The 23,795-nt window shown below is 43.3% G+C and overlaps 1 protein-coding gene across 1 annotated transcript in view; it reads right to left on the bottom strand.

The window, feature by feature from the left end:
- The window catches only part of LOC102459020 (deubiquitinase DESI2-like), a 65,449-nt gene that overhangs the window by 16,856 nt on the left and 24,798 nt on the right, over window positions 1–23,795 (bottom strand). Inside the window, exon 2 of the mRNA XM_089778527.1 lies at window positions 505–577. Coding sequence (XP_089634653.1) covers window positions 505–577 — 73 coding nt within the window. The remainder of the gene's footprint in view (window positions 1–504; window positions 578–23,795) is intronic.

Genomic DNA, 23,795 nt, shown 5'->3' with positions numbered 1-23,795 from the left:
GGCTTATCAAACTGAAAGTCTTGAGCAGGATTGACCTTTGGCATTGTATTTTTCTTGTTTTTGCTGATGGAAAATGAGTGAGTTTCAGTGACCATGGGACAATGGGAAAGAATCTTGGGAAAGTGGCGTTCTTTTAACACTGAACAAGGAAATGTATTAAAATAAGGGACACTGTATAGCCTTAAAGTTATGTTCTGCATGTGTCTCACTTTGGGTCACTGGATAGCTTTTGCCTATAATGCCCCACAGCCCCTCCTTGACTACTACAGCTTTGCAGATAGCATGTTTATATTGAAAAGGAGATTCTATACAAGATCCGTGATAGTACTGCATGAGCTGCGTACCATACTTTGGACACCCCCATCTAAAAATAAGTGACTTCCACTCCTCAAAGTTCCCTCACCCCAAAAGGCACAAACCAGGGTACCCCTTTCTTTTAAAAATATTGTAAGATCAGTAGAATTGTCCCCCAGACCCAGATGTAACTAAAAGAAAGCTTCATACCTCTGCCATAGATCTCGATGCCAGAGTGAAAGACTCCAATCCCCAAGGTAGAGGTGTATTCATTTATCCAATACTACAGTAAAAAGAAAGATAGATTTGGAAGCATTAATGGAGCATAAACACAGGACCTTGGTCTATTACATACCCCAGTGTTCTTTCCCCAAGACTGCTTCTCTGGTGCCTGGCAAGGACCAAGCAAACAAACTCCACAAACAGAGCACCATCCCCTTTGATGTGTGAGCTGTGCTTGCACAACTAGCAGCGTGATGTCCCAACAAACCATTCAGCTGGACTGCTCAGTGAGAGGCTTTTCTTTGTCTTTAGATGTCAATATATCCTCCGTACTATGAACCCACCAAGAACCAGCTGCTGAAGCAGGGGACATGTGGAGCTATAGTTATTGCTCTGCATTTTATCTAAACTAGTTAACACAGAGATATGTTTGTTAACAACTTACACATTTTATACCACCCTTCCATTTGAGGATTTCAAAGCCCTTTATACAAACATCAATTTATTTAGACTCACAATGCTCATGTGAGTTAAGAAAATACTCTCCCTATTTTTAGATTTTTTGTATTAAGACATTTTGTGTGTGTTTACTTAGATAGCAAGCTCTTTGGAGCAGGGAACTTCTCTATCTCTACCTGTGCTACACTGGAAATAATTTTGCAGAACAGATGAGGAAATGAAAACAGAGTGAAGTTAAGGCAAACATTTTACACAGTGCCATTTTCAGAATGCTGAGCATTTACAGTTTTAAAACCAGCCCTAGGAGGGTCTCATGTTGGGCACCCAAAATCAGTGGGCATCTTCAGAAAATTGACTGAAAATGAGATAATTGCTTTGAACTCCCAGACATCTGCATCTCACCCAGGGCAGAGGAGTGCTACTGTTCAGCACATGTCTCTTATTCTACCCTCAAGACGCTTCCTAGTAACTAAGATAATCATAATCAGTTTCTTTAAGCCCTGCTAGAACAATTAACCTCAATCACTCTCCCTGAATAACCCTGTAATGAACTGGTTAGTATACATGTAACACTGCCTCCGACTGTGTCATAGATCCCATAACACTAATCCTTACCCAGGAACCTATCCCTGCAACAAGCCCCACTGCCAACTCTGTCCACACATCTATAGAAGTGACCCATCATCATAGGACCTAACCACAACAGCCGCACCATCAGGAGCTCATTCACCTGCACATTCACTAATGCAACAGACGCCATCATGTGCCAGCAATGCCCCTCTGCCATGTATATATTGCCAAACGAGACAGTCTCTGTGCCAAAAGACATCAAGAAAGGTAACACAGAAACCAATAGGGGGATATTTTAACCTCCCTGGATATTCAATAATGGATTTAAATGTAGCCATTCTTCTACAAAATAATTTCAACTCCCAGTTACAAAGAAGGATAGCTGAACTGGAATTCATTTGCAAATTTACCACTATCACCTTAGGATTGAATAAGGATTTCAATTGACTAACGCATTACAAAGGCAATTTCCACTCTCTGGATATTCACATCTCTGCACCAAGTGCTATGAATGACCCACTTCTGCCCTGACTTGATTAGCTTCATTAACAGAAGCAACTTCTTTCTTATATATACCGCTGCTTCTGTAACTTCTACTCCAATTCATCTGATGAAGTGGGTTTTAATCATCAAAGCTTATGCCCTAATAAATCTGTTAGTCTCTAAGGGTGTGTCTAGACTACATGCCTCCGTCGACGGAGGCATGTAGATTAGACAGATCGGCAGAGGGAAATGAAGCCGCGATTTAAATAATCGCAGCTTCATTTAAATTTAAATGGCTGCCCGCTCTGCCGATCAGCTGTTTGTCGGCAGATCGGGGCAGTCTGGATGTGCCGCAGTCGACAAAGGCTTCTTTGTCCACTGCGGCGTGTCCAGACTGCCCCAATCTGCTGGCAAACAGCTGATCGGCAGAGCAGGGCAGCCATTTAAATTTAAATGAAGCTGCGATTATTTAAATCGCGGCTTCATTTCCCTCTGCTGATCTGTCTAATCTACATGCCTCCATCGACGGAGCCATGTAGTCTAGACACACCCTAAGGTGCCATAGGACTGCTCCTTGTTTTTACTTACAGGAGATTCTCACACAGCTCACATAGCAAGGAGCCTATAATTTTGAAGCCAGACTATCAGTTGTATCCTTTCTGTCTCTGTGGCGATCTGCGTGGCCATGATATACAGCAGAATAGGTGCTTCACAATTGTCATATAACCACAAATTTGTTACCTTTAATCCACTTTCTGAACTCTTACTTGTTTGATGATTGGTGGTGATTGGGCACTGACTGTATTAACTCTATGAGGTATCTGGAGATGAATTTGACTGCTACTCTGTATAAAGTGTTATGCTGTTATACAAGATTGGTGGAATCCCAAAAGGTAATTATGTTATTTGGGCTGAGCCTCCTAAACCCCTAATTCCAAAATGCCTCACCAGAAGTTTCTCAGGCATTACAAGCCTGCAAGGAAGTCACTAGTACTTCTTCTTCTTTGCAGATCTTTGACTTAAAACATATGCTCCCGTTTCAGGAGAGCAGCTGGCGGAATACATGAGCCTCTGTCCCATCTGTCACCTTTCCCTTTACTAAATCCCCATTTGTCTCCTCCTTAGGCAGATTTTTTAACTGAACTTTGTGAAATGCAGTGTTCATGGTAGTGATGGCCTAAGAGCAGGTGAAGGCTGAGAACCTCTGCCTCTGCCCCTTGGTCTCAGTTAACAGCAAACCTTCCCTTTGCGCTACAGACCCCTTGTTTCAGGGAAGATCCCCCAGTTGTGGCCTCATTTCACAGTTTTCACTCTTCTCCACCAATTTCTGTTTCTGAGTGTGACACTAAGTTTCCCTGTATTCAAACTCTACATGCTGTTGTAACCATCTTTGTTCAAAATATGCCTTGTGAGGCATCATTTGACAAGTAATAACTTACCAAGCATTAATATTTGTGTGCAACGTATGTACATGATAGGAATTAAGAGTTATAAGTATATGCTGGAATTATAACCTAAAGCAGGGGTCTCATACTCCTGGCCACAGTCCATCCCCCACTACAGCAGTTGCACAATCCGGCCTAGGACTCCCAGCAAGCCGGGAGGGGGGCATCCATTCCTGTTCCCCAAGCCACAACTCTTCCCGCCATCACCCTCTCTCCCCAATGGCACCCCATTCCAAAGGGACGTGGCCTCAGGGATTAGGGGGGCTAGCATGGGGTAGAGCAGTAGTCAAGCCCTCTCCCACCTCCTCATGCCCCATGGTGGTGTGTCATGGGGAAGTGAGCACACTCGCTCCATTTCCCTGCAGAGGACAAGTAGGGGAGAAGACAGCAAAGTATCTACAGCCAGCTGAAGAGAGAAGGTTGATCTGGGGTTTTACTTTTCAGACATCATTTCAAAGGTTTACTGGATTACAAGAGATAGAGTGAGGGGAGTTAACCTCAAATGATAATGGACTGATTGTGTACAATTTTATTATATTATAAACTTGTATAGAGGGAGGTCTTTTCTAAAATCTAATGACACGCTGGTGAATAATATCATTGTGAAAGTTCTGTAGTACCACAACATAAGGAATTATAGACATTCATTGATATTAGGCTGTACTGTCTGTGCAGACTGTCAGGAATGTCACCATTATTTACCTGTCTCCTAGGTTCTGATGGTGGAATCAGAAACAATAGAAGCCCCATTTATGTAGAAATGATATAGAGGGGGTGGAAAGCCCAGAGGAAGAACAGAACAGCATCAGATCATTCTGCCTCCTGAAACAAGGTCATTGAACTTTGGAACATATAAGCAAGGACTGAAGCTGCCTTTGACATCTATCACTAGATGCATGCAAGGGGCTAGAACTCTCAGAAGCTCTGAAACATGGGTCCTTACACCAAGGGGTAGAGGGGGGGAATTCTCTGGAACTGAATATAAGTGAGAAACCTACTTAAGCAAAAATACCTTTTCCTAAGATGACAAAGAAACCAGGCTATATTAAACAAAGCCTTGAACCAAAATGTTAGGCTTTTAGGCTGTGTCTAGACTACATGCCTCTGTCGTCAGAGGCATGTAGATTAGACACATAGGCAAAGGCAAATGAAGTCGCGATTTAAATGATCGCAGCTTCATTTAAATTTACATGGCTGCCGCGCTGAGCCGACAAACAGCTGATCAGCTGTTTGTCCGCTCAGCGCGCTAGTCTGGACGCTCCCCTGCCGACATCAAAGCCCTTTGTTGGCAGCCCCGTTATTCCTCGTGGGATGAGGTTTACCGGGGCTGCCGACAAAGGGCTTTGATGTCGGCAGGGGAGCGTCCAGACTAGCGTGCTGAGCGGACAAACAGCTGATCAGCTATTTGTCGGCTCAGCGCGGCAGCCATGTAACTTTAAATGAAGCCGCGATCATTTAAATCGCGGCTTCATTTGCCTTTGCCAAAACAACAAATCTACATGGCTCCGTCGATGGAGCCATGTAGTTTAGACGTACCCTTAGATGTGTGCTTTCATTTTTATTTGATTGTAACCCTTTCTAACTTTACGTCTTGTACCTGAACTCAAAATGCCCTATCTTCTTTTGTTAATAAACTTGTTTTAGTATTAAACCTACATTGTTGAGTTCATATTAAAATGAATGTTGGCTCCAGTTAATGAGCCAAACTGGTGTGTTTTCACTCCTTGAAGAAGCACAGGAACCATATTTCTCTGAACTGTCCAGGAGAGGGCTGGACATTGCAAAGCACGTGATTCAGGGAAAATTCAGGACAGGGAGTATATTGGGGTCATCTAGCACATAGTAACCATGACTAGTGGAAGCTAGAGTGGGGCCATAGATAGGCTGCTAGGGTTGGAATTGCTGAACCAGGTCTGTCTAGCATACAGAGACTCAGGGTGTGACCTGCTTGCTGGTAGGCTGGTTGAGTGAGTGAGTGGCCCTGGTGGGGAGCTCCAGCAAAGTATGGTGAGGTGTCTATGGTTATACATAACATAAGAACATAAGCTGTAGGTTACAACTTTTCAATGGTCTGAACTGCACCCCAGAAAGTCACTCTATCCTCATTCTCTAATTGTCACCCACCCTCTGCTAATTTCAAATCTTGTATCCCGTTTACCCAGTTGTCTTCCTCTGCCCTCACTGGCTGGCTACTCACATGCTCACTTCCAGTGCTTCTCTGAAGCGAGCAGACTGAACAGAGCTTGAATTCTGAACCTTCTGAGGCTCACTCACCATACAGTCCAAAAGCATGTGGTAACTGTGTTGCCTCCACATACTTTAGGCAAAGTAGCAACAATGCCTCCACAGCATTCACAGCCTCTGCCAGCCCCAGTGGTTGGAGGAATAAGGAATCTGGCAGTAGGGGAAGTTTTCAAATGAGAAATGGGCTCAAACCTCAAAATTCAGGTAAAGATTTTGAAAATCCCAAAGTACAGCATGCACCTTGAACAGGGTGCTTTGCTTCTCACTATTATAATAGTAGGAGTTTTTGAAGAGGCTGAATCTGGGTCAAGCTTTAGACTTCTGACATCTGCAAACTTGAACATTTATAGGAATGGCAATTGAGCTCAGTCCCATGTCTATTGCGGATACAAAAAAGTCCCTGTGATTTTCATCAGAGGGGCCAAAAAGCAAAGTGTACCATTGTCCTACCCTCAACCCTGTCTCCAGAGGGCTACAGAAGCTGCCTCGGGACTATGCATGGCTGAATGTGCAAGAAACACCTGCTGGCACTTTGGCCTACTCCTCAGGAGATCTCTACGGGTGGCTGCACTAAACTGAACACATCAGTCATTTGCTGAGCTGGAAAAGAATGTGAGTCAGAGCTGATATTTGGTTTGTACAAGCACACAGAAGTTTGCCTGATTCTGTTTGCATTTCTGTATTTAACAGCTGTCAGTCGAGTCAGCAAATACTGATCCCTGTCAAATGACAAGGTTATTGGCCATTGTAATTGATCCAGAGGCCCAATAGTGCCATAGTGTCAATGGGCAAAGTGTTCCCTGTGCTTTATAAGTAACTCTAACAGCAGACCAGACAAACTCATACCTAGTGATGTGGCCATGTTAGTCTGTAACTTTAAAAACGAGTAGTCCTGTGGCACCATACAGTCTAACAAAACTAATGAACTCTGTCTTTATATTTTTGTTAGTCTCTAAGGGTACGTCTAGACTACATGCCTCTGTCGCCAGAGGCATGTAGATTAGGCTACCAGACATAGGAAAATGAAGCGGCGATTTAAATAACCGCCGCTTCATTTAAATTTACATGGCTGCCGCGCTGAGCCGACAAACAGCTGATCAGCTGTTTGTCGGCTCAGCGCGATAGTCTGGACGCGTGCGTGTCGACATCAAAGGTATTTGTCGACCACCCAGGTGAACCTCATCCCAGGAGGTTTACCTGGGTGGTCGACAAATACCTTTGATGTCCACACCCGCGTGTCCAGACTATCGCGCTGAGCCGACAAACAGCTAATCAGCTGTTTGTCGGCTCAGCGCGGCAGCCATGTAAATTTAAATGAAGCGGTGATTATTTAAATCGCCGCTTCATTTTCCTATGAAGTACAAGACTGAAAAATACCAACATTTTGATCAGCTGCATACAAGACTGGTCTGGAGAGGTAAAGAAGAAGGTGAGCACAAGGTGTCAGGAAACGTACATGCCCATGGGCTCTTATTCAAGATAAGAGTCCCAATGGAAGTTACACATTAACACCATTGCTCATATCTACCAGCAATTCCATTTTCCATCACTGACTTTAACTCTGTTTTATTACCTCAGACCATTTCCCCCATCTGGCATCTAATGTTCAACAAAGGGCATATTTACACTACATAGAAGATCGAGCCTCCAGAGGTCGATCTTCTAGCATTCAATTTAGAAGGTCTAGTGTAGACCCCCAAATAAAACATTGAGAACAGCCCTCACTGGCATCCAGTGCTCCTCAATCTGTGAGGAATAAAGGAAAATAATTCTACTGCAGTGTAGATATACCACAGCTCAGCTTAAGGTAAGCTGAATCCAGCTACATATTTTGGGTACCTGGATGGCATACCTTAAACCGACCTACCTGATCTGCTGTAGACCAGGCCAAAAATATTTCCTTCCTTCCTATGCTGGAAGGATCAAACCCAGGGACTGCCAACTGAAGTTTACTAACCTTGGGCTTACATTGCTATGAAGACAAACCCTTAGAGGCTGCATACTCCCATTGTGACTATATCTCAAATATTTCCTCCTCCGAGCGGTCCATACATTAAACCCTATTCCCATCCAATACCCAACCATAGCGTGAATACCCCACTCTACCACATTCATCCTCCCATTATTGGTAAGTAACCCTTCTCAGCCCTCCCCCAGATCCAACTGAACATGCAGGCAAAAAATAAATTGTGGTTTGTTTTAAAGCCATTTTTATTGGGAGCTAAATCACACAGTGAGCCAAATACTGAGCCCTCCTCCTTTGCAGATGCAGCTGATCTTATAGGCTGTGTCTAGACTGACAAGTTTTTCCGGAAAATCAGCCGCTTTTCTGGAAAAACTTGCCAGCTGTCTACACTGGCCGCTTAAATTTCCGCAAAAGCACTGACGATCTCATGTAAGATCGCCGGTGATTTTCCGGAAATACTATGCTGCTCCTCTTCGGGCAAAAGTCTTTTTCCGAAAGACTGCGCAAAAGGGCCAGTGTAGACAGCACAGTACTGTTTTCCGCAAAAAAGCCCTGATCGTGAAAATGGCGATCGGGACTTTTTGCGGAAAAGCACGTCTAGATTGGCCACGGACACTTTTCCGCAAAAAGTGCTTTTCCGGAAAAGCGTCCTGCCAATCTAGACACACTTTTCCGAAAATGCTTTTAACGGAAAACTTTTCTGTTAAAAGCATTTCCGGAAAATCATGCCAGTGTAGACGTAGCCATACAGTTCTACAGTACAACTGTCAGCATGGAGGGGGATCAGTGTGAGAAGAATGGAAGAGTTGGTTGCATGATGAAGGCAAACTGAGAAAGAATCCATGGATATGTGGATACAAAGATTTAACTTCTTCCATATAAGGGACACCCATGGGTAGCCAGCTGCTAACACAGATCATCAGCCATACAGATGTTCCACAAAAGGTACCAGGTTGTTGGAAGAAGAATTTCTCCATACAGCAGATTCTTGGGCTACGTCTATACTGCATCCCTCTTGCACAAATGCATATGCAAATGAAGCATGGATTAGCATATTGTTGCACTTCATTTGCATAATTAATGAGGAGCCATTTTTGTCAAGAGGCTTTTGCACAAAAAGGAGCTGTCTATACAGCTCCTTTTTGCGTAAACCCTCCCCCCTTGCACAAGAGCCGTTCTTCCTCATTTTTTCAGAATAGCTCTTGTGCAAGAGGGGGGTTTTGTGCAAAAAGGAGCTGAATAGACGGCTCCTTTCTGCGCAAAAGCCTCTTGACAAAAATGGCCCCAATTAATTATGCAAATGAAGTGCAGCAATATGCTAATCCATGCTTCATTTGCTTACGCTTTTGCGCAAGAGGGATGCAGCGTAGACATAGCCTTAGATCCTCCGTGCAAAGTTCACTTGCTTAGATTTGTGCAGGGATAGGAGGACATTTAGCGCATGCTAGGGTATTTACAGGGAGAAGTGTGTGGATATACACACTTGCATGTTTGAATGCATGTATATAGTCACAAACACACGCCAAAAAGCAAGGGAAAATCCAGTAATGACATGAAGGTGAAAACCAAAAGCCATTAGTAAAAGCAACCCCGGTTTGATTCAGCATGCTAGCCAAGGGAGTGCTAAATTAATGATTTGACATTCCGTTCTTAGGCTGTATTGATCCAGATGTGAAATACTATAGCACGAAAGAGGAAGACAGAGGAGAAACCAGGAAATACCACTTCAGATATTCTCTGAATGAAATCCTGGCCCCTTTGACATTAATGGCAAAATTCCCATGGATTTCAGCAGAGCCATGAGTTCACCCAGAGTGTTTTTCCAACCCAGGCTAATGGCATCCAGAACACTTGCTTAGACCTGTGAAGAAGGAAACAGAGCGAAAACACCCAACGTATTTTATTTCCTTGATATAAATGCAATGCTTCCAAAAGAAAAGCAAGATTACCTTGATTATAAGCAGGCATGACACAAGCTTCCCCACAAACCTCTGCCAATACATTTCAGCTCCGATGTCCATCTTCCACTACATTTCCAGTCCTGGGCTTGCAAATAGTTCTGTCAATATGCCTCAATCCTACCATTATTTCTATTCCAGTCCTGAAGCCCTTGGAGCAGAAACTTACAATCATGTGAAATGACATCAAATTATATAGCAGGTCTGATGTTAACAAGTTTTCTCTAGCAATTGGATGAGATCCAAGGCTCATTTCATCTGTGACTTATGTCATTTTATACTCCGATTTTTCAGTGGTACAAAGCTTGTGAATTAACTAAGTATAAAACATTTTTTCCCCTAATGGTTTAGGAAAACAGGAACATATTTTAAGACACTATTAATAGCTGCTATAAAAAAAGAGGGATATTTTGGGAGGAAGATGACAACTGATATATTCCTTCTGATATTTTCACCTGGGAAAAAATTGCTTGTTTCATAATGCAACAGTTACATATGGTTTTGCCTGGTTGGAGCACAGCTTCCAATGTTAGGTCTTTAACACAGTTTCCAATGTGCAGTGTGCCGTACAGTGCCTTTGCTGTAGGGCATAGACACGTCAGGCACCAGTGCAGCATTTCAGTAGGGATTATTTAATCTCTTGAAATCCCATAAGAGAAATATACTTTCATTAGATCAGATCATCAAACTACACTGAAGAAATAAATTAGCCCACTATATGGATCCTTATTTACAAACGACATCCACAATTGTGTTCTTGGGCTCAGCTTTCAAACAACTGCAGTCATGACAGCTACCCACAAACAAGTCTTTAGAACTTTGTCACACAGAATGTGCCAAACAGACAGACACCACCACCACCAGGTACTCTTAGAACTTCATACGCCACTGGAATTTACCAACATTGTCTCTCACCAGAAGAGAAACGCTCATCCTTTTTAGGCTGGAAGCCCTGGGTAGTTTCCAGTGTTAAGTCAGGTGACATGCCAGGAAAGCTCACTTTTCCATGTCAAGACCCCAAGTCCAAGATCTGTACAGTTGTCTGATCTCTTTGTTTGTAAACAAAAAGATGAACACATTAAATCTGGTTGTCGGTGGTCCAGAAACATTCTCTCTCTGCTGTTGTCTTTAGGAACCACACTTTCAGAACATCAGAAAAGCAAGTGAATGGGCAACTGGATCAGGACTGTCAATGGGCTGCAGAGCCTTTCACCTCAGGTTCAAGTGGTGTGTTAAAGTCAGTGACATCTAATAAGTAGTTGGTGGCATTTGCAGTATAGCTGATGGCTTTAGTCCAATTTTCTAGTGGAACCAAGTCCACACCTCATGAAACCACCACAGTTCACACTAATGTGGCTCTCCTGTTGGCCCAGTTAGTCCTCTCTGCTGAGAATCCCATGGACCCTGAACTCCCTTTACAGCTCAAAAAGGCAGACTTCTCAAGTTTGGGTTGAAGCATATTGCTAAGCTAATGTGTGGGAAGCTCATACCATCGCTGCTTGTGTTTTATCTATTTTGTGGATAAGTAGATAAGACTTCAGTCTGCAGGGGTCTCTATCGTGTACCTTTCACTGAATTCACTTTAGAAATATAGTAAAAAGCTCCTCATAACACATTTTAATTCTAAATAACTGGTTTACTTTAGCAGTAAAAGGTTTAATATAATCAGAGGTTTTCATCCTACTGAAAGACCAACTACTGAAAAGGAAGAGCTGCAAGAGAGTCAGAATCTTTTTAAAGCAAAGAATCAGATTCTGTGACTCATTAACAAGAAGGTTTTGTAGATATCAGTCAGATCAGGGAAATAATAGAAAGGGACCTGAAAAGTTTAGAAACCTGGATAGAAAATTCAAAATGGCCTTGTTTACACTTAACTTCCACAGTACAAGAAATTAGAGACAATTTTGCAATGTAACAAAAAGCAACAAAGTTTTAGTCTGCATACACAAAGGAAACAAAACCTACATCTGGGAATGACAATTTTTGAAATGATAAAGCAAAAATGAGTCATCTGGTTTTTAGTATTATGTGAAAGAAGAAAAAAATATATTTGGTTTCACAGTTTGTAAAACAAAACAAACAAAACCATTTGCAACTTGTTTGGGACTAGCTCTAGTGCCTCAGCGGGTGGTGGGAGAAACATGCCATTAGGCACAGATATTATGGAGGTCCCAACAGTAGCAAGCATTTGGCTTCGGTGAGATATCCACAACTCTGTGCAACTCAGCTCTGGGGAGCTCTTAAGGATCCCTTGGATTTTTGAGAGTATTTAGAGCACTGAGTAATGCTCCAAGAATAGACTATACAACCTCACAAACCAGCTTCTTCATAGATTGAACTCAAGGCTTTCCTTTTTCAGCACCAAGTAGTCAGCCAACTAACTCCTAGAAATCTCAAACTCCCATCCTTGCATGTCCGTGCACCAACTCATTCCTCATGTGAAAAAATTAAAAAATTAAGGACTTGAAGTAAGGCAAAAACCTGATTAGTTCAATTAATGCAATGCTGCACATGGGCATTTAGGGGCTGGCATTCGCATCAATGCATTTACATTCCGTGACAAATCAGAGCTATTGACAGATAGAGACAAGGCCTTGGTCTACAAGGAAATTGGGTGTGGCACTGGATGTGTGGCAGTAGACAAGGAACAGATTAGGAACATAGGAAGACTTGGTTTAGCATTTAGAGCAGAAGATGAAGACTTTTCATGGTTACTTCTTGGGGGTGTCAGGGAGTTAGTGAGATGCAAAAGTCAGGGATAGTGGTGGAACAGTCATGTTGTCTCTGTTTAAAACTTGACATTCCTGATTAAATCAGCCAGGGGTGAAAGCAACTTAAACCTCTTACTGGTATGGGGGCTTGGCTCTGGATCCCGGGAAGGCAAAAGGGTAAACGGGGTGAGGATGCAGTAGCAGCAGCCAGGAGCCTTGGATCCTTGTAAATTACCAGATAAGTACAGCTCATTTTTGCAGTTACAGCTCCTATACAAATTTTGTATCCACCCAGGGCTCTAGAGATACCTCTCCCCAAACCCCAACCTGCTGTGGCCCCATCACAGAGCTGTCATGGCCAGAGGAGAGGGGTTTGTCCTCCAGCCCCAGCACAGAGCTGCCACAGCCAGGGTGCAAACTCCAGGAGGGTGTTTGGGTGAGGGCTCAGGACTGGGGTAGGGAGTTGAGGTGCAGGAGGTGGTGTGGGATGCATGCTCTGACTAGGTAGTACTTACCTCAGGTGGCAGTGCAGCAGGAGAAAAGCAGGGCTCCCTGCTGCCCTGGCTCTGCGCAACTGGCAGTGGTAACATGTCCAGTGACTAGGTGGAGGAGCCAAGGGATTCTGCGTGCTGCCAATGCCTGCAGGCACCATCCCCACAGCTCCAACTGGCTAACAATGTTACAGTGCCTTGGCCTTAATGTCACCTTAAAAAGGCAGCTAATGATTTCCTCACTGTCTTTTTCCATCTGTGAGTCTAGGGCTGTCAGATGCTTTCTTAGCTGTGGGAAACAGTGCTGACAAAAAGGCAACAAATCAGTATAGCTCCTGCACCCTGTTCCCTACAGCTGGCACAGGAGTTTTTAACACTCCCTCCCATTCTGTTGAGGGTCTTTGCTGGCTCGGATAAACCTTACCAATGCTTTTCACCCAGGCTGCAATAGTGACACACATGGATTTTGCTTTATAATGATTAGCATCAGAAGGCTCACTCTGCACCCAGTTCTCAGCTCCTTTGACTAATAGCTTTTTACCACATCTAAAGGCTGGAGTAGTACAAAAGAAGTAGAAAAGGAAGTAAAAGCTTCAGGGGGTAGACGCTTCAGGGGGTAGCCAAATTAGTCTGTTAAAGAAAAAACAACAAATGGTCTGGTAGCACTTTATAGAGTAACACAACATGTAGATGGTATCATGAGCTGTCTTGGCCTAGCCCACTTCTTCAGATGACTAGAGTAATGAGTTTAGGGCGTGCACACCCACCCTAAACTCATAGCTCCAGTCATCTGAAGAAGTGGGCTGTGTCCACGAAAGCTCATGATACCATCTACATGTTGTGTTAGTCTATAAAGTGCCACCAGACCATTTGTTGTTTTCTTGCTATTGAGTAGATTTTTGCAGGCCCTCAGGGCCTCGCATGCAGAATGAGCCACAGAGTTTGCTAGCAATCAGCCACTGGCTGCTCACCTCTTATTCAGGGCATATTAGCAAAGAGAAAGATGCCAGACCACTTCCCTAGAACCTGACATAATAAACATAGAAACTCCTTGGATAGAGCAGAGATGATAGATGCAAATAAAAAACACTTTCCTCTGCCTTTGCTCAGACAGACCAGCAAATGCAGTCTGATATAGTGGTGGATTTGACACAGGTTAGCAAGTAACATGCTGAGACACTCAGAATGTTAACATGAAGTAATGGTAAATCAAACCTTTGCAAGCCAACAGAAGTGTTCAGCGATGACGCAAGGTTGGCACCTTGACACTGGTTTGGTAACACATTAACTTAAGACCCCAGTCTGTTACAGCAAACAGCAAGTGACAGAGAGAGGCTGGTTGAGGGTTCAGCCCTACAGAGCTTATTTGCTAGCACTCAGGAAGGGATGTGCTCCATGAGAGGCAACCTACTTGTTCTGAGAGGCAGTCCACTTGTGCCATCTCATAGGTTTTTTTTCCAAGAGCGGGCACCTGATAAACAAACTAGATCAGGATCCTGTAGCCTGTGTCTCTCTCACCTGACTTCTACCCCAGGAAGAAACTAACTCCCATCTTGGAGTCCAAATTGTAGAGAACTTAGAAGCCATGAAAACAGTCTGTTAGTAACAATAACCAACAGTGTCACTTGAAGGTTTGCACTTCAGCCTATGTATCATTTATGTCCGGGCTGTATTGTCTGCATCTTATTTGGAATGTAAACTCCTTGGTGACAGAAACTGTACAACATACAGGACAAAGCATATACTTGGAAATAAATAATCATAACTAAGCTGATTCTCCCAAAAGAAAGTGCTGCTGAGTTGTAGAGATGTTGATCACTCAGTGATGGACTTGGTGGCCAGCACAGACATACTTTATTCCTCAATCTGCCCATCTCTGGCAGCAGGGTAGTTTTCATTTTGCTGTGGGGTTGGTCAAGTCCTGAGGCCATGGGTCTGGGATTCAGAAGGACAGGAATCAATTCTTGTGTTATTTTGAGCAAGTCACTGAGTCACTCAGTGCCTCCGTTCCTTACTGTATAATTTGGGGGTTGTAGCACTCCCCTCTCTGACATAGATGCTATGACGACGGATACATTACAAATTGTGAACTCCTCCTATACTACAGTAATGGGCACTATATAAATGTATAGATAGATAGGAAGCTGCCTTCAGAACAATCTTTATGCAGAGCGTGCACCTAGAAAACTATTCACCTTGTAGCAGCATTTTAATCCTGATACTCAGGACTAGAGAAAGATATTTCACATGAAGGCAACATCATTTAAGTTGTTGCATCCAGGGCCCAGGAGATAGGATGCACATGTGCTATTCCTGGCTCTGCCACTGATTTACTCAGTGTCCTTGGGCAAGTCGCTTAACTATTCTGGGACTCAGTTTCCACCTCTGCAGAATTAGATCATATATGGTACCTGCTCCTCCTATGTAAACTGTGAAGTTTAATAGACTATTGTTAATAAAGTGCATCAACATCTCTGGTACACAAAGGTCTGTCAAATATCAAGATTAACTTTTCAATTAGTAGAACTGCAGTAGGGCATGGATGACACTGCCTGCAGAATTGAAAACACTACAAATACAAGCTCAGTGAACATGGATGCATATAACTAACTGGATGCCTATTAACTCTGTGTTTAGTGACCCAGTTTCCATGTACATTATAATTCGTGCTTGTGCAAACATGGCTGCACATGTGTATCCTCATAGACTCATAGACTTTAAGGTCAGAAGGGACCATTATGATCATCTAGTCTGACCCCCTGCACAGTGCAGGCCACAGAATCTCGCCCACCCATCCTGCCTTTTTGTGCTTGATTTCTGTAGCAGAGAGAGAGAGATTCAGAATATTGAGACTAGTGCAAGACCTGAGACTTGACCCACAGTCAGCCAGGCCATGCTGTGAGCCTTGTCATAAAGCAGACACTTGCTTACAAGTTCACCGTCCTGTACAGGAACTTGACAAATGTATACTTAGTGTTGAAAACACAGGCACTCCTAAGTAGTACTAAATCCTGGGTATTTGTGTAAACACATTCCAGGAGGTTAGCACAGGTGCACCCCAACATAGAGGCCTGGTATAAACAAAGTCCTTGGAGATGGTACAGGAACACACTGATTCTAAGTAAAATAAGGATGGGAGGACAGGATAATAGATGAGGATGTTTTGCTCAAACCAACAGGTCCAGTAGTGTTGGCAACTAAACACACCAGAAGTGTAACACACAACTTATTTATATCAATGTATAAAAACCACTGTAGGAGGGGCACCTTTGTCCAGCTGAAGAGGCAGCAGAGACCCACTGCTGACTGAAGGGGTACCATTGTCCTGGACATACATGTGTTAGTGAACCTGTAACCATGAAGCCAGGGTACTAGGACTGTGCTTCATCAACAATAAGTTCAGATGGATGCCTTTGCCACCAAACAAAGTCTGTGATCTTCCTGGTTAGCACTATTGAGGTCTCTTGAACCAACTATCTGCACAGAACTGGAACAGCATATGGAGAGAACCTACATATACCCAACTGACAACACCCTCCGGTTTTCAGAATGTGAGCCTTCCTGGCATAGCATTGGGCAATTAATATTGCCTAATGTGAAATCATTGCAGCTAGTTGACAGGTGGTGCCACAGTGGCAATGACAGAATCCAAGACAGTAACACCCTTTGGCTCAAGGGGATTAATAAACTCACTCAGCACAGTCTGTAATATAGTACCAATTTGCAAACACCTAAAAGATAAGGAGATAAGCAACAGTCAACAGGGATTTGTCAAGAACAAGTCATGTCAAATCAACCTAATAGCTTTCTTTGACAGGGTAACAAGCTTTGAAGATGGGAAGAAAGGGTAGACATGATACAGGCAGTCCCCAGGTTACGTACAAGATAGGGACTGTAGGTTTGTTCTTAAGTTGAATTTGTATGTAAGTCGGAACTGGTACATATTGTAGGGGAAGCTCTAGCCAAACATTTCTCCAGAGCTCAGTTTTATTCTCCCACACCTCACTTCCCTCAGTCCTTTATTCTCAAGCTGAGGTGTCTGCTGAGAAAAGCCGCTCCGCGTCTCCCTGGTCTGCTGTGTGTGTGGGTGGGGGGGGGGGAGGGGGGGGGTGCTAGCTTCGCGTCTCCCTGGTCTGCTGGGGGGAAGCAGATACAAACGGGGTGAGGCAACCCCGCACTAAGTAGGGATCCGATGTAAGTCGGATCCATGTAACCCGGGGACTGCCTGTATATTTTGGCTTCACTCGGTAAAGGTTTTGATGCTTATCTCTTATGGCCTTCTCATAAGCAAACTAGGAAAATACAACCTAGATGGAGCTACTATAAAGTGGATTCATAACTGGTTGGAAAATCACTCCTGGAGAATAATCATTAATGGTTCACGGTCAAGCTGGAAGGGCATATTGAGTGGGTTCATGCAGAGATTGGTCTTGGGTCTGATTCTAGTCATTATTTTCATAGATGATTTAGATAATGGCATAGAGAGTACACTATAAAGCCTATGTATGATACCAAACTGGGAGGGCTTATAAGTGTGTTGGAAGGTAAGATTTAAATTTAAAAGGATCTGAACAAAATGGAGAAAAGCTCTGAGGTATGTAGGATGAAATGCAATACGGACTTCAGACCATTTCTCCAGTTTGTTCAGATCATTGTGAATTTTAACCATATCCTCCAAAGCACTTGCAACTCTCCCCACGTCCCGCCAGTTTGACCCACTAATGCTCCCCTCCCAGCCATCAGCCCTGCCCTGGCTGTGGCTGTGCTCCCAGTTGCCCATTCAGATTGTGCTCCTGGCCCTGACCCTGGCTGCACTCTCAGCTGCACTGGCCATGCTGCCATCAGCCCCAGCACGGGCTGTAATCCCAGCCGCCAGCCTGGGCTGTGTTCCCAGGTTTTGGACCTACTGCCACTGGCCGAGGCTTCCCTTCTGACCCTGGCCACTCCCAATTCCAGTGAGGCTCTCTGGGCCAGCAATATCCGTGGTCCAGAAGGACCATGGATGTTGCTGGATCAGAGTGTCATGGAATTTAGAGTTTCAACCTATATTAGTATCCATCACAAACAGGATGCTAAACTAAATGGTACCAATGGTCTGATCCAATGGCAAAGCAGGTCTACCTGAGACATTAGCGATTTAGAGGGCAACTCTCCTTTAGAGCTCTAGACACTGAACAGGTCCAGGTGAGGAAAGACAGAAGCTCTGCACAGTCATGGTGGTGGGTGGAGATGAAAACTTCCCTCCAGCACTCACGCTGCTCACTCAGGGGTTCTCAGTCCATAGCATTTGTTGGAATTATGAGCAGCTTCTCATTCTCCAGGCCAGGAAGAGCAGTGCCAGCAGATGATCACTCCTGCCTATCATTATTAGATACCACTGCATTACCTTTGCAGTTTGAGGAGGACAGGAGAATCTGGCCAGACAAAGAGGGATTTTTTTTTAACTGGTACAGGCTGGTTATCCATTGTGTAATTGCCCCATGTCACCCCCATCTTTCCACCACACAGACATACAGACTCACAGCACTGAATTATTCACAGTTACTGTCAGCTGAGGTGTCATCTGACCAGTGTTTTATAATTAACTTAGTCTCTACTGATGAGATATCTCCTCCCACAAGTAAAACTGTCTATTCTAAGGCAAATTAAAGTCTCCCTCTAGGAGAAGATTTCTTCATCTTCCTCCTCGGCTATTTCTTATGACCGTGCCTCTGCAATCCCATTGACATCTAGCTCAGTTTCATGGCTCACAGTAATGGAAAACTTGCTCAGCCTCCTCCTGCCTCATGATTCTTTCAGTCGCACTCTGACCTTTGTTTTACACTGTTCTAAGGGAACTGTAATCAAATCTCACACTTCAGAGCATCAGCCTGCCAGGATCAGAAGGGAATGTCTCCCAAACCATCCACAAAACAGTTGTGTACTTAGCCAGGTGCTTTGTGGGAAGGGAGGAGGGCAGGATTTTCCTCTCTTGCCTCAGGCAGTGACCATTGCTAGGGGATGGGACGTGGCAGACCAATGGCGTGATCTGATACAGCAAAGTTTGTCTTCCTTTGGAGTGAGTGGGTAAATGCAAATCCACTGCTGACAAGCATCTGCCAGCATTATTTTGCAGAAGCTTCAGGGGGTAGCCGAGTTAGTCTGTTACAGGGAAAAAAACGCAAGCAAATGGTCTGGTAGCATTTTATAGACTAACAAAACACGGAGAGCCTCGCTTTGAAAAACTGCTGCACTGGGACTGTGAAAGGATTAAGAGAGAATTTCTGGAAGTGAGGTGAGTCACAAAAAAAGAACAGCTAAATGGAGGGAATTCAGCAATGACTGACTCAGAGCTCCAAATACCTAAAAACAGATAAAAAGGTAAAGAGAGTGCTAAGGAATAAAAGAAATAGGAGGTGCAGGTTTGTCTTCATTTGGGCTGTTGCCTCTCTCTAGAGGAGGAGCAAAGCTCTCTGGTCAGTTCCTCAGGAGAAAGACACTAAAGGCTACCCTAGGACAGATATTGAGAAACCCTTAAGATGAGAATTTCCTGCAGAAAAGAAGAATGTTAAGGTAAATATTTCTCTGTAAATTCTGAGAGTCAGTGGTTCTCTTCACTCAGAGTAAGGGATTAAATAACACTTTGCACCCCCATTTTGCAATCCATCTGTGGGTTTCAAAGCACTTTGTAAGCATTAAATTGTAATTGCACTGTAGTTGCCCTTCCGAAAAGAGACACCATGCTGGCCTCCTTTGCCAAGAACAACAACATGATCCCATCCAAAGAAAAGTGTAAGAGAAAAAAGAAAAAAAAATCAAAATCAAAATTTCATCATCTGTGTTGATATTGTTAATTTCAGATGACCATTTCTTCAGTGGAATACTTGTCTTAAAAGAGAAAAGAATAAAATTTCTCACCAACATAAAGACTGCATTAACCTCAGCATTCATTTTGCATGCCTTACTCGATTCACTGAGATTTTCATCAGGGATTTTAGTCTCCCATAAGGTCTCTAAAAGGCAGTATCTGTCAACATCATAGAAAGAATATAAGTAGATAAAGCAACTCCACAGAAAAATCAGCAGAAGTCAGGAGTAAATACTTGGAAAAAGTTTAAATAGAAACCAAGTTATCTTGACCATAGTTATCACAAAAGGATAAGAAATCCCCTCCATCATGAGAGTGAAAAAAAAAAGTAATACGAATTGCATAGGCAGTTGAATAAACAGTCGTATTCCATTTATTGCTACAAATGGAAGAGAGAGGACACAACTCCTCTGGAAGGAATAGTAATTGGAACAGTCAGGAAGTGGAATCTGTTCAGACAATGTAGAAAGGACAAAGGATGTCCAAGTGCTCAGGGTGCTCATCTCAAACTTGGGAGTCCTATGGTCAGTTCCCAGCTCTGCCACAGACTTACTGTGTGTCCTTAAGGAAGTCACAATCTCCATGCCTCATTTCCCCATCTGTAAAAGCAGGGGAAGCAGTTCCCTTCCTCACACTGTTGCAAGGGTATATATATTGCCAGGAACTCAGATACTTCAGTAATGGGGTCAGATAAGCACCCTAGATAGACAGAGGTCAAGAAAATGGGAGCAATCCAAGGAGATTTCTACACCTATGGAAGGCCAAAGGTTATCGACAGGGTTTGCCATTCCAGAACATATGTATTCAACAAATGGTAGCTAGGAATGACAGGACTGAATGAAGCAAAGTGGAAATGTTTCCAAAACTTCACTCCAACCTTTAATCTCTTAAAAGACGACAAAAAATGGGAATCTATTAAATGTTTTCAGCTTTTTCTCATTTGTGAACCCCTACAAAATTTTGAATGAAGGGCCGACTCTTTTGGGAATCTTAGACATAGTCTGCAATCCCCAGGGGTCCATGGATGGCAGGTTGAAACCCCCTATATTAAATCAACCATCAGACACAGGTGGGAGATGCACTTAGTAATATTTAGGTATGGAAACAATGGGATCAATCCCAAAACAAGAGAAATTTGGTGGTGTATACTCCAAGTTTCTTGTAGTACCAAAAGTGAAAGGAGGATTAATGACAGTACTGTACTCTGCCTGAAGCCATATGTTAAATAATGGGAGAAGAATGTGCAGGGCATCAAGGGGTGTTTGGCATAAAAATGCTGTTTAGGACTTTGAAACTCTTTCCCTGTGTTATCATTTCCATCAATCTTTGAAAAAGCTGAAGTAAGTTTTTCTTCATGCCTAGATAAGGCCCAGCCATTAGAGATTCCTGAGATTCACATACCAGAACTACCACTTCCACCATCGATCATTTGTAGTCGAGATTCCATGGCACCGTACTTATACAAAGACAACCTAACAGCAGCAATAGGGCCGGGCCCCCCAAGGCCTACACACTTATTTGTTATTGAATGACATTTTGATAAAAGCCAAAACCCTACAGTCCGCACAGGATATAACAAAAAGGGCCAAATTCTCCTCTCGCGTTTATTTTACACCCGTATTACTGAGACTAAAATCAGGGCCAAATGCTTTAATTTCACATAGAGACATCCCATCCTCTAGTCTTCCAGGTCCTCATTCTCTTGGCATGAGCACGTGCACCTGTTCAGATGGTATAACTGGCAAAGTCTTGGGGAAAGCTGAGAGTGGAAATGTACTTAGAAAGAATTCTGAAGGTCTGTCTTCCATGCTGGACTCATGCCTGAGAAAGATATTCTCCATGCTGGCTTGGATGGCTCACATTCAAAATGCCTCATCAGTGACTTTTAAGGGGTTGGATCGGTGCCATTGTATGAAGTGCACTATTGCAAAATCAGTATCCATCTCTAAGCTTCCAAAGAGGGAATCACTTTTCAGAATGGAAGGGGAAACCCAACTCCCCAGTGTAAACTGTGACTTACTAAGAAGTGTCTAAAGGCTGTGCTGATTTATGTTGTCACATTAGCTTAGCTTAGAGCTGTGGTGTCCATTACACTAGCCACATGTGGCTGTTTGGCCAGTTGAGTGTAGCTAGTTTGCTTCAGAACTGGTTGGACACTATAGCTGTGTCTACACTGGCCCCTTCTTTGGAAGGGGCATGCTAATTTTGAATGTGGGAATAGGGAAATCCACGGGGGATTTAAATATCCCCCGCGGGATTTAAATAAACATGGCCACCGCTTTTTTTCCGGCTTTGGGAAAAGCTGGAAAAAAGCATCTAGACTGGCCCGATCCTCCGGAATAAAGCCCTATTCCGGAGGATCTCTTATTCCTACTTCAAAGTTTATTTAACTTTTTATTTAAATCCCACCATGTTTATTTAAATCCCGCGGGGGATATTTAAATCCCCCGCGGATTTCCCTATTCCCACATTCAAAATTAGCATGCCCCTTCCGAAGAAGGGGCCAGTGTAGATGTAGCCTATGGGATATTTGGGCATATAGATTCCCTGAAATACTAGTTTCTCCTTCATCCCCATTTTCTGTCTCATGTAAAGGTCCCCCCACCACAGTCCCCTTTGCTGCCAGCTTTGAATCTCCTTCCATTGTACTACATTTCCTAGAAGGTAAAGTGAATACATTTTGTCATGCCACACAGCCTTCCCTGCCCATATCACACAATTACTGCATGACTGGATTAAAGCTAGATTCCTAAAATTTCAAACTGGACAACATTATTTGGAAGGTGGCAGTGATAAAATACTTTTGTGACATGGTGATGTAGAGCCACCATGAGTGTTTTCACAATTCTACACACACACGCCACTTGAGTTGGCTGTTGGCAGTCTCAAAAGGAAACTGCAAATTAAGCAAGGACACAAGTCACAGAATGTGATTTTGCTGAAAAAGTAAATAATGTTCCTTGGCAGCATCTGTGACTCTCACATTTCAGCACTAGGCTAGTGCATGAGAATTAGAAAATGTTTAGTCAAAAACAAAAAGGAAAGTGAAAATGGACCACTCTGTGTTCATAGTGCAAACCATGAAAAATGCAAGCAGATTACACACACAGTGAAAAATAAAATAGGTGGTTCCAGTATTAAGATTCCCAAATATTGTTGGTGCCGTAGGTAAGAACCTTTGCCTATTTTTAAGATGGGATTTTTACCCCAATAATAACTCAGTAAGTGAATGTTCCTAACAACAGGGAGCTGTGGTTTTCATATAACAAAAGCTTCAGAAAGGATAAACTAACATAAATCACAAGGACTTGTGTACAAGATTTGCCAATTGTGTTCTCTATGCCTTGTGTGTCAAATGCTAGTTTTCTATTGGATAGAGTCAGTGCTGCTGTGGAGGATGCAGTGTTCTAGTAGTCTGAGGCAGTTGGCCTGTGGGGACTCAGAGCCGACACAAAGAATGCTTCACAGGGGAGTGAGTGCATGCAGGAGAGCACTGAACAGCAGCTCTTCAAAAGCTGTAGAATGTGCTTCCCCCGCACAAAAGTAACAAGAACGCAATCAGGACAGGATTCTGGCCACGTTGCAAAATTAGATTGGTAATGCCTCCTGATGGCCTTGGAGTGCTACGGAGTACATTAGTCTGTCCTCCTAGTGCCCAGGAAGTGCTCCGAGCAACATTTTTCCTGAGCTCACCAGAGTGAACATGCAAGGGAAAAGAAGGAGGGAAATGCTCCCTGGGCCCTTTTCCCTCTCACTGTCTTTCGTTCTCCAGCATAAGAATAACCAGAATTTAAACTGTCCACTTTCCTTTGTGGCTATGACTTGTTTTGGAGAGATAAAAAGTGATGGAGAAAATGCCTTTAAAGCCCCCTGGATTGTGTATATGTCTCTCTTCTCTGTGGGAGCATTTCATAATATGGCACATTACTGATCCACTCCAAGATGTCACTTTGTATTACATAATTACTTGGCAATATGTAATTTCACACTTATTGTCTCTAATTTGTATAAATTTAGATGTAGTAAAAGCCGTTACTGGATCAAACAAATTCATGCAAATAGAAATTTTAAAAGTTCATGTAATGAACAATTTTATAGCCTTTAA

The sequence above is a fragment of the Pelodiscus sinensis genome, chromosome 5, assembly GCF_052426305.1.
Source record: "Pelodiscus sinensis isolate ZL-2025 chromosome 5, ASM5242630v1, whole genome shotgun sequence".
Classification (NCBI taxonomy): Eukaryota; Metazoa; Chordata; order Testudines; family Trionychidae; genus Pelodiscus; species Pelodiscus sinensis.
This window is presented reverse-complemented; position numbering and strand designations above follow the sequence as displayed.